Source organism: Podarcis vaucheri, assembly GCF_965113315.1.
Source record: "Podarcis vaucheri genome assembly, chromosome: 1".
Lineage (NCBI taxonomy): Eukaryota > Metazoa > Chordata > Lepidosauria > Squamata > Lacertidae > Podarcis > Podarcis vaucheri.
In genome coordinates this window covers 4,105,650-4,117,823 of record NC_138759.1, presented here as the reverse complement: position 1 = coordinate 4,117,823, position 12,174 = coordinate 4,105,650, and the positions used below count along the sequence as shown (strand labels likewise).

The window sequence follows — 12,174 nt, the reverse complement described above, 5'->3', positions numbered from 1 at the left end:
AATAGTACCAATTCAGATGGCAGATGGGAGAATGACAGTGCTGAATGCTTTCCCATGTAGAACAGTCCCTGCAAATAAAAACCTAGCATATTTGGAAGAGGGATGCTAGCCTAACCATTACCTTCTATGCTGTTACTATTTTTTTATTTTATTTTTACATAAGTAAAAAGTGACCTTTCCCCATCTGGCATGGTGGTGTGCCTCGAGATTTTTTTCATGAAACAAGTGTGCCTTTGCCCAAAAAAGGTTGGGAAACACTGCCCTAGTATATATCCCATTACTTGCAATCCAGAGGCTTCCTGTTCGTGTTAATGGCCTGTATATATCATTGCATCTCCAGGAGTGGCTGAGAATGATTCGTGTCCGACTTCCTGGAGAGCCACTGCCAGTCTGTGTAAACTGAGCCTTTGGCCTGACTCTGTACAAGGCAGGTTCCTGCATCCCTAATGTGAACGATGCAAAAACCGCAAGATAGGTCCCTGCCCCAGAGGCGCTTACAGTCTTGAGTTTTATTGCCAGGAATGTGGCCTGGGGATTGTGGGAAATGAGAAGGGCTCCTTGAGGAGGGGTTTGAAGGAAAGCAGGGAGGTGGCATGACCTAGGTGTAAGGGAGGGGGCAATGAAGACCCCCCCCCCGCCTGCCAGCTATAGTGCTTTCTGTGGCACCGAGTTCAAAATACAGTACAGCGGTCACTATGTTCCAATGAAGGCTTTTCATGGCTCTAGTTGAGTAACAGACCAGTACCAGAAAGGCAGCGGGGATCATATCCCTTTGCACTCCTGCTTTGCTTAGAAACAATTAACTTTGACAAATGCACCTCCTTTTTTTCCTTTTCCTTTCTAAAAATGTTGATCCTGAGCATGTTTTCCTCCCACGCTCACTCCCCGCTGGTGAAAGTCCTTCTATCTCGTTTTACCTGTTCGTGGATAACCAGAGATTATCTGGGATTTAAAAGGGATAAAGCAAAATAGCATGTTTGGAGGAAGAAGTCGGCGGCAGCAGCGTGGGGCAGGAATGCCTACCGTCCCCTCTCTGGGGCATAATTTGCCCATGGTGTTCTTCTGCAAGAGTCTTGCGTGCCCAGTGCGAAGGAGGCCTTCCCCACCTCCCAGGGTTGTTGTGGTGATCAAATGAGGAGGGGCAATGCCATGCAAGACACCCTGAGCTCCTTCGAAGAGAAGGGTGGGCTAAATTAAATGAAATTAAAAGAAAAACATTGGGGGAAATTTGCATTAAAATGTTGATAAATTAGTATTATGATGATGAAGGTTTATTATTTATACCCCGCCCATCTGGCTGGGTTTCCCCAGCCACTCTGGGCGGCTTCCAACAAAGTATTAAAATACAGTGGTCTGTTAAACATTAAAAGCTTCCCTAAATAGGGCTGCCTTCAGATGTCTTCTAAAAGTCTGGTAGTTGTTCTTCTCTTTGACATCTGGTGGGAGGGCGTTCCACAGGGCGGGTGCCACCACCGAGAAGGCCCTCTGCCTGGTTCCCGTAACTCGGCTTCTCGCAATGAGGGAACCGCCAGAAGGCCCTCGGTGCTGGACCTCAGTGTCCAGGTAGAATGATGGGGGTGGAGACACTCCTTCAGGTCTACTGGGCCTTTGAGGCTGTTTAGGGCTTTCAAGGTCAGCGCCAACACTTTGAATTGTGCTCGGAAATGTACTGGGAGCCAACGTAGTTCTTTCAAGACCGGTGTTATGTGGTCTCGGCGGCTGCTCCCAGTCACCAGTTTGGCTGCCGCATTCTGGGTTAGTTGTAGTTTCCGGGTCACCTTCAAAGGTAGCCCCACGTAGAGCGCATTGCAGTAGTCCAAGCGTGAGATAACTAGAGCATGCACCACTCTGGCGAGACAGTCCGTGGGCAGATAGGGTCTCATCCTACGTACCAGATGTAGCTGGTAAACAGCTGCCCTGGACACAGATTTGACCTGCGCCTCCATGGACAGCTGTGAGTCCAAAATGACTCCCAGGCTACACACCTGGTCCTTCAGGGGCACAGTTACCCCATTCAGGACCAGAGAGTCCTCCACACCCACCCGCCTCCTGTCCCCCCAAAACAGTACTTCTGTCTTATCAGGATTCAACCTCTGTTCATGACGACATTACAAAAACAGCATCCTAAATGGATAAACTGAAATTATGTTGTTTTTTTCCTCGGGGGGGGGGAGCAGGGGCGCCAACTTGAATAAAATATGGGCGGCAGGTAAGCCCCAGCCTGCATAATCGATCGCAAGACATGGCGTGCACAAACCATTTAAATGGCAATGCCCATCATCTTAGGGAAGCCCCTGGCCCCCTCAAATATTTTATTGGGGACGCTGAAAGGACTTCGGACCTTAAAGGTTGGCTCCTATAGTGGGGAAGAACGAGAAACGGAGAGAATCCTAAATGGACCGATGGTCCCCTCTTTACTCCAGAGGTTCCTGGAGCCATCTTCCTGGAGTATTGGTCCTCCTGGCTGGGGCTGCTGGGAGCTGGAATCCAGCATCCTTTGGAGGACCACAGGCTTCCCAAGCCTTGATGTGGCCCATCATCTTCTTCCCATCCACACAGATGCCCCAACGAAGCCCAGAAGCAGAGCGCAAAGGTGGCCACACGGCGGGCGCCTCTGCTCTCTTTGTCTCCTGAACCTGCTCTGCATCTGATGAGCTCAGGCTCCCCCCCCCTCTCTCTGTCGTTCTCTCTCTCTAGGGGGGGGGGCAGCAGCCTGGGAGAATAAGAGTAGCAGCCAGCTTCCTGTGGGTCTGGAGAAAGTCGAGGCAGACAGGTGAGCGAGTCGGCTGCAGGGGCTGCTTCAGCTGCCGCTCTCCAAACTCCTGGGTGCTTTTCCTTGTCTTCTGAGTGGTACCTTGAAGCCCCCTCCCAGGTGAGATCAGACAGTCCCGTCCCCCCCCCCCGCTACTAAGAGGGCTATTCATGGAATCCCAGCTGCAGGAGGGGAGAGGGGTCTTGTGTTCGAATCCTGCTTGTGGGTTTCCCATCTGGTTGGTGAATATGAGAACAGGATACTGGACTAGACAGGCTACTGGCCTGATCTGCTAAAGACCTACGTTTAATTCTGCATGCTTGCCCTCTCCCCACCCCTCGATCTCATGGTTAATTTTGACCAGTTTTTCTCTTTATTGTATCCTTTTCATCTTGTTGTGCACTGCTTAATAATAATAATATAATAATTATATTATTTATACCCCACCCATCTGGCTGAGATTCCCCAGCCACTCTGGGTGGCTCCCAACAAAATATTAAAAATAGAATGGAACATTAAAAACTTCCCTAAACAGGGCTGCCTTCAGATGTCTTTTAAAAATAAGATAGCTGTTTATTTCCTTGACATCTGATGGGAGGGTGTTCCATAGGGCGGGCGCCACCACTGAGAAGGCCCTCTGCCTGGTTCCCTGTAACCTCTCTGGCTCTTGATATGTTCTTAGTTTATCAGTGTCTTTCAGCTTTTGAGAAAACCAAGCTTCTGATTCAGTAAGAAGCTAGGACCCTGGTGCTGGGGGGGAAGTTACTCTCTGGTAATCCGCCCTGCCACAATTTCTGCAGAACTGAAACGCTCGTGGGAATAGCTAAAGTTCTGGTGCAAACGCCAGTTGTGAGGCTTGGCTTCTCTGTCTCGTCTCTTTAAAAGCGTCTTTCTAAAACTGCCCGGAGCTTGTTTGTTCCTGCAAGTCAGGTTGTTTTTCTCCTTCCTAATACCCCTTGACAAAGCATTACCTCAAGCTCCCAGGGGTTTGGTGGAGCTCTGGGGAGCCTCGCACCTCTCCTGGGCCATTTGTCTGTAGTGAAACTAAGTCGAGCTGCTCCTTGATGAATGGAGGCGGTGTAAGCAAAGGGACTGTTTACCTTGAGGCACTGGAAGCTGGCTTGCATCTGCTCCCCAGTCGCCCCTGCATGTGTTTGCTGAGCAAGATTACAGGAGCATGTATGCGCTGCTCTAAGAACATGCGAGGAGCTCTGCTGGATCCAGCCGGGGCCTGATCCAGTCTAGCAGCCTCTTCTCTCAACCAGATGCCCAAGGGGAAGCCTAGATGTGGGAGCTGGGCACAAGAGCAACCTTCTCTTCAAACCGGTTTTGGATGATATATCGAAATATCGCTCAGCCGCAAACTTCCTTCCAACTCTGCAGTTATTTGATGCATTTTCTGTATGTCTTGGAATCGTGAGAAGTTTACAGCAAAACAAGGTCCTTTTTTAAAAATAATAATTTTTATTGGTTTTAACATATAAATTATGAAATGTACCACGAAACTTATCACTTATACAATCTTTTTTTACTTCCATCAGCACCTCTGATCCACCGTTTTATCCACTTCTTGTACATTTCTTTATATTACCTTTAAATCTTTTAACAAATTATCCTTCCCCTTCTCTGTTTTTGCAATACTTCCAATAATACTCCTCACAGAACTTCTTGCAAACCTACAAACATCGTCTGATCTTCCAAAATACTTTTCAAATAGTCCGTAAATTTACTCCAGTCTTCCGTGAATTTCTGGTTCCGCCCGTTTCGAATTCTTCCTGTTAGTTTATCTAATTCTGCATAGTCCATTAACTTCATCCTCCATTCTTCAGTCATCGGTAATACAGCAAAACAAGTTCCTCTCTCTCGTGATTTCAGACATTAAAAAAAAAAGCATTTGGGAAGGCCAGGTGCAAAGGCTGTGGTGCTGATGAGGTGAAGTTTCTGTGCTCTGTAGACTGGCTTTCCTTTCTAGCCAGTTTTAACGCATCCATCAGCTCTGCATCCTTTGTTGAATATGGGGAAACTGAGCCTGCGATAAGAAAGCAAAGCCTGGGCATTTGAGGACCCCACCATCATTATTCCAACAGGTAGTTTAGAGAAATGCTCAAAGGAGGTGAACAGAGGAAGGGGTGGGAGAGGCGAGGGAGAGATAAGAGATTTCTTACTGGGCTGTGTGCTATCTGCTGTCCTGGAGCTTACTTTTGATCTGGAAGCTGCTGGGGGACATTATTTCTTCATGGAGACATTTCAGGTTTTGTTGTTGGCAATTAAGATTGTTTTTTTCTGGAGCCAAACTGCACAGTGGAGGGATCCCTCTGCCAGAGGAGCCAGCCTTTCTGCAATTCAGATAAGCCTGGCAATAGATGGAGGCAGAGTCGGTGCCTGGCTGCAAGGCAATTAAAGCTGGACCCGCCATTGAGTGCGGCCCTGTAGAATCCCAGAGTTGGAAGGGATAAATGTATATCGGCCAAAACTAGAGGCTATGAGATGGTTCAGATATAATGTGGATCTGGGGTTTGCAAGGACAGTTTCTGGGAGTGGACCGGAAACCGCAGTTTGCAAACCTGTTGTTTGGTGTCTCATCCATACTGGCAAACTATGCTCACTGTTGAGGATAGTTTGCTGGAATTCTTGGGCAAAGTGGGGAGGGGGAACTCCAGAAACCGCAGTCTGCTTCTACACCTGGAACACGTAGCTGCGTGTACAAACTGCAGTTAGGGCAAACCATGGTTTGGTGTTAAAAGGTAAAGGGACCCCTGACCATTAGGTCCAGTCGTGACCGACTCTGGGGTTGTGGCGCTCATCTCACTTTATTATTGGCCGAGGGAACCGGCGTACAGCTTCCGGGTCATGTGGCCAGCATGACTAAGCCGTTTCTGGTGAACCAGAGCAGCGCACGGAAACACCGTTTACCTTCCCACCAGAACGGTACCTATTTATCTACTTGCACTTTGACATGCTTTCGAACTGCTAGGTTGGCAGGAGCAGGGACCGAGCAATGGGAGCTCACCCCATCGCAGGGATTCGAACCGCCAACCTTCCGATCGGCAAGTCCTAGGCTCTGTGGTTTAACCCACAGCGCCACCTGCGTCCCATTGGTTACGTCTCAACAAAACTATGGTTGCAAGAGAGAGAGATGCATTATCTCTGGAGTCCTTGCAAGAGTAACTATTTGTGGTGTTCTTCTCTCTCCCTTCGACAGTTGAGCACAGTGGGCTATGGGATGGATGAAGCTGAGCAGGACCAGTCTGAAGCCCGCCTCAAAGAGCTCTTCGACAGCTTTGACGTCACCGGCACTGGCTCCCTGGGCCACGAGGAGCTGACTGAGCTCTGCCACGTCCTGCAACTGGAAACGGTGGCCCCAGGGGCGCTACAGCAGACACTTCTGCAGGGCGATCTCCTGAGCCGGGTAAGAGTGGCAGGTGGTTTAGGTGCTGAGAGAACATGCTCAGGAAAAGGGAACCGTGGGGAGTTTGGAAGAAAAGGGTAAGGGCAGGGTGGAAGGGTGGGAGCAGGCCAGAGAGGACCAGGGAAAGCTGTCCTAGAATTGCTGTGGTACCTCGGGTTAAGAACTTAATTCATTCTGGAGGTCCGTTCTTAACCTGAAACTGTTCTTAACCTGAAGCACCACTTTAGCTAATGGGGCCTCCTGCCGCCGCCACGCGATTTCTGTTCTCATCCTGAAGCAAAGTTATTAACCTGAAGCACTATTTCTGGGTTAGCGGAGTCTGTAACCTGAAGCGTCTGTAACCTGAAGCGTCTGTAACCTGAGGTACCACTGTATAGAGTTAGAAGGGACCTGGGGGGGGTCATCTAGTCCAGGGGTCAGCAAACTTTTAAAGCAGGGGGCTGGTCCACTGTCCCTCAGACCTTGTGGGGGCCAGACTATTAATATTTCTGGGTTAGCGGAGTCTGTAACCTGAAGCGTATGTAACCCGAGGTCCCACTGTAATAATAATAATAATTAACCATTACACAGGGGCTTCATCCATCCTAAAGATGGTCACTTTTGCTGTCATTAGAAGAAAACTATCTTAAAACCAATTCATATCATGGCCCATGGAACTTTTATCGTTATTTGTCCCTCAATACCCCGTGCAAGGTAATTTCTACCTAATACTGGAATTGCAAAAACGCTCGTATGATTGCAAAGCGCTACAACGGCAAGCCTATTATTCCCCCCTTGCCATGAATGCAGAACCCCCCAACTTCCCCCAGAACCCCCTTTCCCATCTCTTCCTTTGGACTTCCTTTGAAGGTGGCCTCTGCGTCTGACGCTGTGCGAAGCTCTCCTGGAAGCAGAAATGAGCTTTATTCTGCTTGAAGTGAAGAAAGCCTTCTCTCCCCCCCCCCCAAACCCAAGGACAGGGAGGGAAGTCTTAGAAGCCGGCTCCCTCTCCCGAGAGAGGAAGATTCCTGCATCTTGAAGTGCGTGTGGACTTCCATTGTGCGGAGGGGGGTGGGATATGGGGGGGGGGAAACCTGGTGGAAAATAATGAGCGGCTTGAAACGGGACGCTTTATTGTGCTAATAAGAAGACTCACTTGCAGAAAACCTTCCTTCTCAAATTGGGTACCCGAGTCTTCTCTGCACAGCATCAAACGGAGCCACCGACCAGAAGTTCAATTAGCCCCTGACTGCGGTGGGCGCAGAACAAGGCAAACTCGCTATGCAGAAGTTTTCCCATTCTGGCTGTGGCTCCCTTTGATTTGCATGTACGGCTGTTCTTTGACTTCTCCAATTATGCCTCTTGGGCTTGATGTTTTCCCAGCACCTCCATGTGACTGTAGCTTACCTACTCAGGTGGGGTGGAAAAGACCTTTTTTAATATAATATTTTTTATTAATTTTAACATATAAATTATAAAATGTACCACAAAACTTATCACTTATACAATCTTTTTAGACTTCCATCAGCACCTCTGATGATCCACCGCTTTAACCACTTCTTATGCATTTCTTAATTTTACATCTCTTAACAAATCATCCTTCCCCTTCTCCATTTTTGCAATACTTCCAATAATACTCCTCACAAAACTTCTTGCAACCCTACAAACGTCGTCTGTTCTTCACAATTACTTTTCAAATAGTCCGTAAATTTACTCCAGTCTTCCGTGAATTTCTGGTCTCGCCGGTTTTGAATCCTTCCTGTTAGTTTATCTAATTCTGCATAGTCCATTAACTTCACCCTCCATTCTTCAATCGTCGGTAACTCTTCTTGCTTCCATTTTTGGGCCCCAAAAAGGGGTGGAAAAGACCTTAATGTGGCTTTCCTTCCGTCTCTCTTATATGCCCCCTTGCCATGCAGACCCACAGCTCTATAGGGAAGGGCCTTAGTTGGGTTGGGAGAGCAGGCGCTTTGCATGTGGAAGGCCCCTGGTTCAAATCCTGCTTCACCAAAGGCTGCTGCCAGTCAGTGCTGATGATACAGTGGTGCCCCGCAAGACGAATGGCTCGCAAGACGTAAAACTCGCTAGACAAAAGAGTTTTCCGTTTTGGAGGTGCTCGCAAAACGAATCTCCTATGGGCTTGCTTCGCAAGACGAAAATGTCTTGCGAGTTCCTGCGGGGTTTTTCCCCTTCCCCCCCTTTTTCTAAGCCGCTAAGCCGCTTATCAGCTGATCCGATAAGCCGCTAAAAGCCGCTAATAGCGCTAATAGCGCTAATCCGCTAATCCGTCAATGGGCTTGCTTCACAAGACGAAAAAACCGCTAGACGAAGAGAATCACAGAACAGATTCTTTTCGTCTTGCGAGGCACCACTGTATAATAATAATAATAATAATAATAATAATAATAATAATAATAAATATTTTTTATTTATACCCCACCTTTCCCGGTTCAGAAAACTGGGTTCAGGGCGGCCAACAAGAAATTTAAAACACTTAATTGTAGAAGCAGCATAAAATACAGTATAAAAACATGAATAACAATAAAATTCAAAGCTCAGAAATCAATTTTGGGGAAATCCATCCAATAAGCATTAGATAGTCCCCAGGGCTAGCTGGCTAAATTGGTCCTACTTGGGCCAGTGAGGAGGCCAGGGGAGAATTAGCTGTGGGGTCTCAGAGCGGGTGATCTTCATAAAAAGGGGAGGGGGAGGGAAGGGAGGGGAATAAAAAATCAGGCTAAGTTCAAATTAAAGGCCAGGCAGAATAGCTCTGTCTTACAAGCCCTGTGGAAGGAAGTTAAATCCTGCAGGGCCCTAGTCTTCTGGGACAGAGCATTCCACCAGATCGGAGCCATCACTGAGAAGGCCCTGGCCCTGGTGGAGGATAGTCTGACTTCCTTAGGGCCTGGGACCTCTAAACTATGCTTATTCATTGACCTTAAGGTCCTCTGTGGGGCAGACCAGGAGAGGCGGTCCCGTTATTATGAGGGCCCTGAGATAATTGCTCAGCTAAACATCACAATATTGTTATATCATGCATGATGTCTGAAATGAGGATGTAACCATGAAGAGGCAAACAGGGTAACGTCCTGGCAACTGTTACTACTTAGGGGTCTAAAACTCACACATTTTACTTACCTTTAACACAATGTCACAACTGTTATTTTATAGTACAGTGATACCTCCGATTACGAACGGGATCCGTTCCGGAGGCCCAGCTACATCCCGAAAACTTCAAAACTGGAGACGCCCTTCTGCGCATGCGCGCAGAGCGCTTCTGCGCATGCATGTGTGGTGAAACCCAGAAGTATACACTTTCAGGTTTGCCGCGTTCGCAACCTGAAGTTAACGTATCCAGAGGGATACGTAAGCAGAGGTACGACTGTACAGAACAACAGGGGCAGCAGGAATCATGAGAAATGATGACCAGCGCAGTTTCTCCCATATCACAATTTTTTACATAACATACACACACACACTTTGATTCACAATATATTGCCCTGACAAATATTATGAAGTGTTATCACAGTGTGTGGACTTCAAACCGATTTTGGACTATGGATCGATACATCGCCCAGCCCTAGATCCTCATTATATTTACTCAGAGGTTAGTCTGCTGAATTCATTAGAGAGCCAGTGTGGTGTAGTGGTTAAGAGCAGTAGATTCGTAATCTGGGGAACCGCGTTCGCTTCCCCGCTCCTCCACCTGCAGCTGCTGGGTGACCTTGGGCCACTCACACTTCTCTGAAGTCTCTCAGCCCCACTCACCTCACAGAGTGTTTGTTGTGGGGGAGGAAGGGAAAGGAGAATGTTAGCCGCTTTGAGACTCCTTCGGGTAGTGATAAAGCGGGATATCAAATCCAAACTCCTCTTCTTCTTCTTCAGTGGGGCTTACTCCCAAGTAGGCGCTCAGCTACACCTCCGGCCTATTTCCCCCAGGCAAAACCCACTTTTTTCCGCTGAATTGGAGCAAATATCAATCGGGTTTTCTGCACACTGGAGCTTGCTCCGATTCAGCGGTAAAAAGCAGGTTTCTCCAAGGACAGAATTGGGACAAACTGAAAACCTCTTGGTCCCATGCGTTCTAGGCACAGGACAGACAAGCCCTAAGTGGATTTAGGATCGCAGCCTTTGTTGGGAGTAGATTGGGCACCCCTGAATTCCCTTTCTTTCTGCTGCTTTACAACCTAAACATCGCCTTCTGCGTTATCAATTTTTTAAAACCACGAGACTTGCAGAGTAGAGTTCTCTGTAGGTTCAGAAGCTGAGCGCGACATCAAAAGCACTTTGAAAAGAACATTAAAAATGTAACTTGACGAGGAGGGTTTCAGGTTTCTTCACTCCCATCTCGGTTTTCCCTACCACACAGCACCTGAAATCCTAATCCAGCCAGTGTGGTCTGCAGTTGACCGTCCTGCCGGGCCAAATCTGGCAGGCAAATAGTTGCTTACTCACTGGACACAGCAGACTGTTGTCTGGCCAGTGTCAGCTGACCTGTGGGTCACGTGGCCTCCTTTGGTTGGAGTTTAGACCACTAGAAGGCCCTCTTGTCCATGGGTAGGCAGCCTAAGGCCCGGGGGCCGGATCCGGCCCAATCACCTACTAAATCCGTCCCACGGATAGTCCGGGAATCAGCGTGTTTTTACATGAGTAGAATGTGTCCTTTTATTTAAAATTCATCTCTGGATTATTTGTGGGGCATAGGAATTCGTTCATTTCCCCCAAAAAAATATAGTCCAGCCCCCCACAAGGTATGAGGGACAGCGGACCGACCCCCTGCTGAAAAAGTTTGCTGACCCCTGTCTAGTTTGTAGTCTACCATTCTCCAGTAAAGGGATGCGGGTGGCGCTGTGGGTAAAAGCCTCAGCGCCTAGGGCTTGCTGATCGAAAAGTCGGCGGTTCGAATCCCCACGGCAGGGTGCGCTCCCGCTGCTCGGTCCCAGCGCCTGCCAACCTAGCAGTTCGAAAGCACCCCCGGGTGCAAGTAGATAAATAGGGACCGCTTACTGGCGGGAAGGTAAACGGCGTTTCCATGCGCTTCTCTGGCTCGCCAGATGCAGCTTTGTCATGCTGGCCACGTGACCCAGAAGTGTCTCCGGACAGCGCTGGCCCCCGGCCTCTTAAGTGAGATGGGCGCACAACCCTAGAGTCGGACCCCTGTACGGGCAGGGGTACCTTTACCTTTTATTCTCCAGTAAATCTGTTTTATAGCTCTAGTTTTCTTTGCCCTATTACTATGTGGCATTGCCCAAGCTACACAGATTTTCCCCAGATTGGTTGCTGCATATTGGAGGAACCACTGGCGTTGCAAAGAAATTTGATCCCTGCCCTGTGCCAGTTTTAGAAACTGGAAGATGCATTCAAATATGGAAGGAGCCTTAAGACCTCTTTGCAAATTACATTTCCCCCTGTGTGATTGCTACTATCAAGAGGAAAGATGTAATACCCTATGTAGAATTTTTTTACAAGTTTAGGGATATTAAAAGCTGCCTTAAACTGGAGTCAAACCACTAATCCACCCAGCTCAGTATGGTCTGCACTAACCAGAAGCAATTCTCCAAGGGTTCAGGCAGAAGATATTCCCAGTCTTCTCTAGAGGCACCCAGGGTTGACCGTGAGAACTTCTGCCTACAAAGCAAGTTTTTTTTTTACTGTTGGACTATAGTTTGGAAGGACTTAAGAGCAGGGGGCAGCAACCTAAGGCCCATGGGTGGTTGTTTGACCGGCCCACAAGCCCCCCCAAACTGAGCTGCCCACTCGTACGCTGCGCTAAACTGGCCCGGCATGGGGACTCACTTCTGTGGCGCCAGAAATCGCGTCTGCACAGACACAGAAAATCATGGGCGTGCATGCTCACGCATGCAATCCAGCCCAGGCAAGATAAACCTTTGCCAACCCCTGACTTAAGAGTTGTTGTTTAGTCGTTTAGTCGTGTCCGACTCTTCGTGACCCCCTGGACCAAAGCACGCCAGGCACTCCTGTCTTCCACTGCCTCCCGCAGTTTGGTCAAACTCATGTTGGTAGCTTCGAGAAC

The 12,174-nt window shown here is 48.5% G+C and overlaps 1 protein-coding gene across 1 annotated transcript in view; it reads left to right on the top strand.

Moving 5' to 3' along the window:
• NIN (ninein) overlaps window positions 1-12,174 on the top strand; it is a 147,880-nt gene that overhangs the window by 21,996 nt on the left and 113,710 nt on the right. Inside the window, exon 3 of the mRNA XM_082229404.1 lies at window positions 5,955-6,161. Within this exon, the coding sequence (XP_082085530.1) occupies window positions 5,976-6,161 (186 nt within the window). The 5' untranslated portion in view covers window positions 5,955-5,975. The remainder of the gene's footprint in view (window positions 1-5,954; window positions 6,162-12,174) is intronic.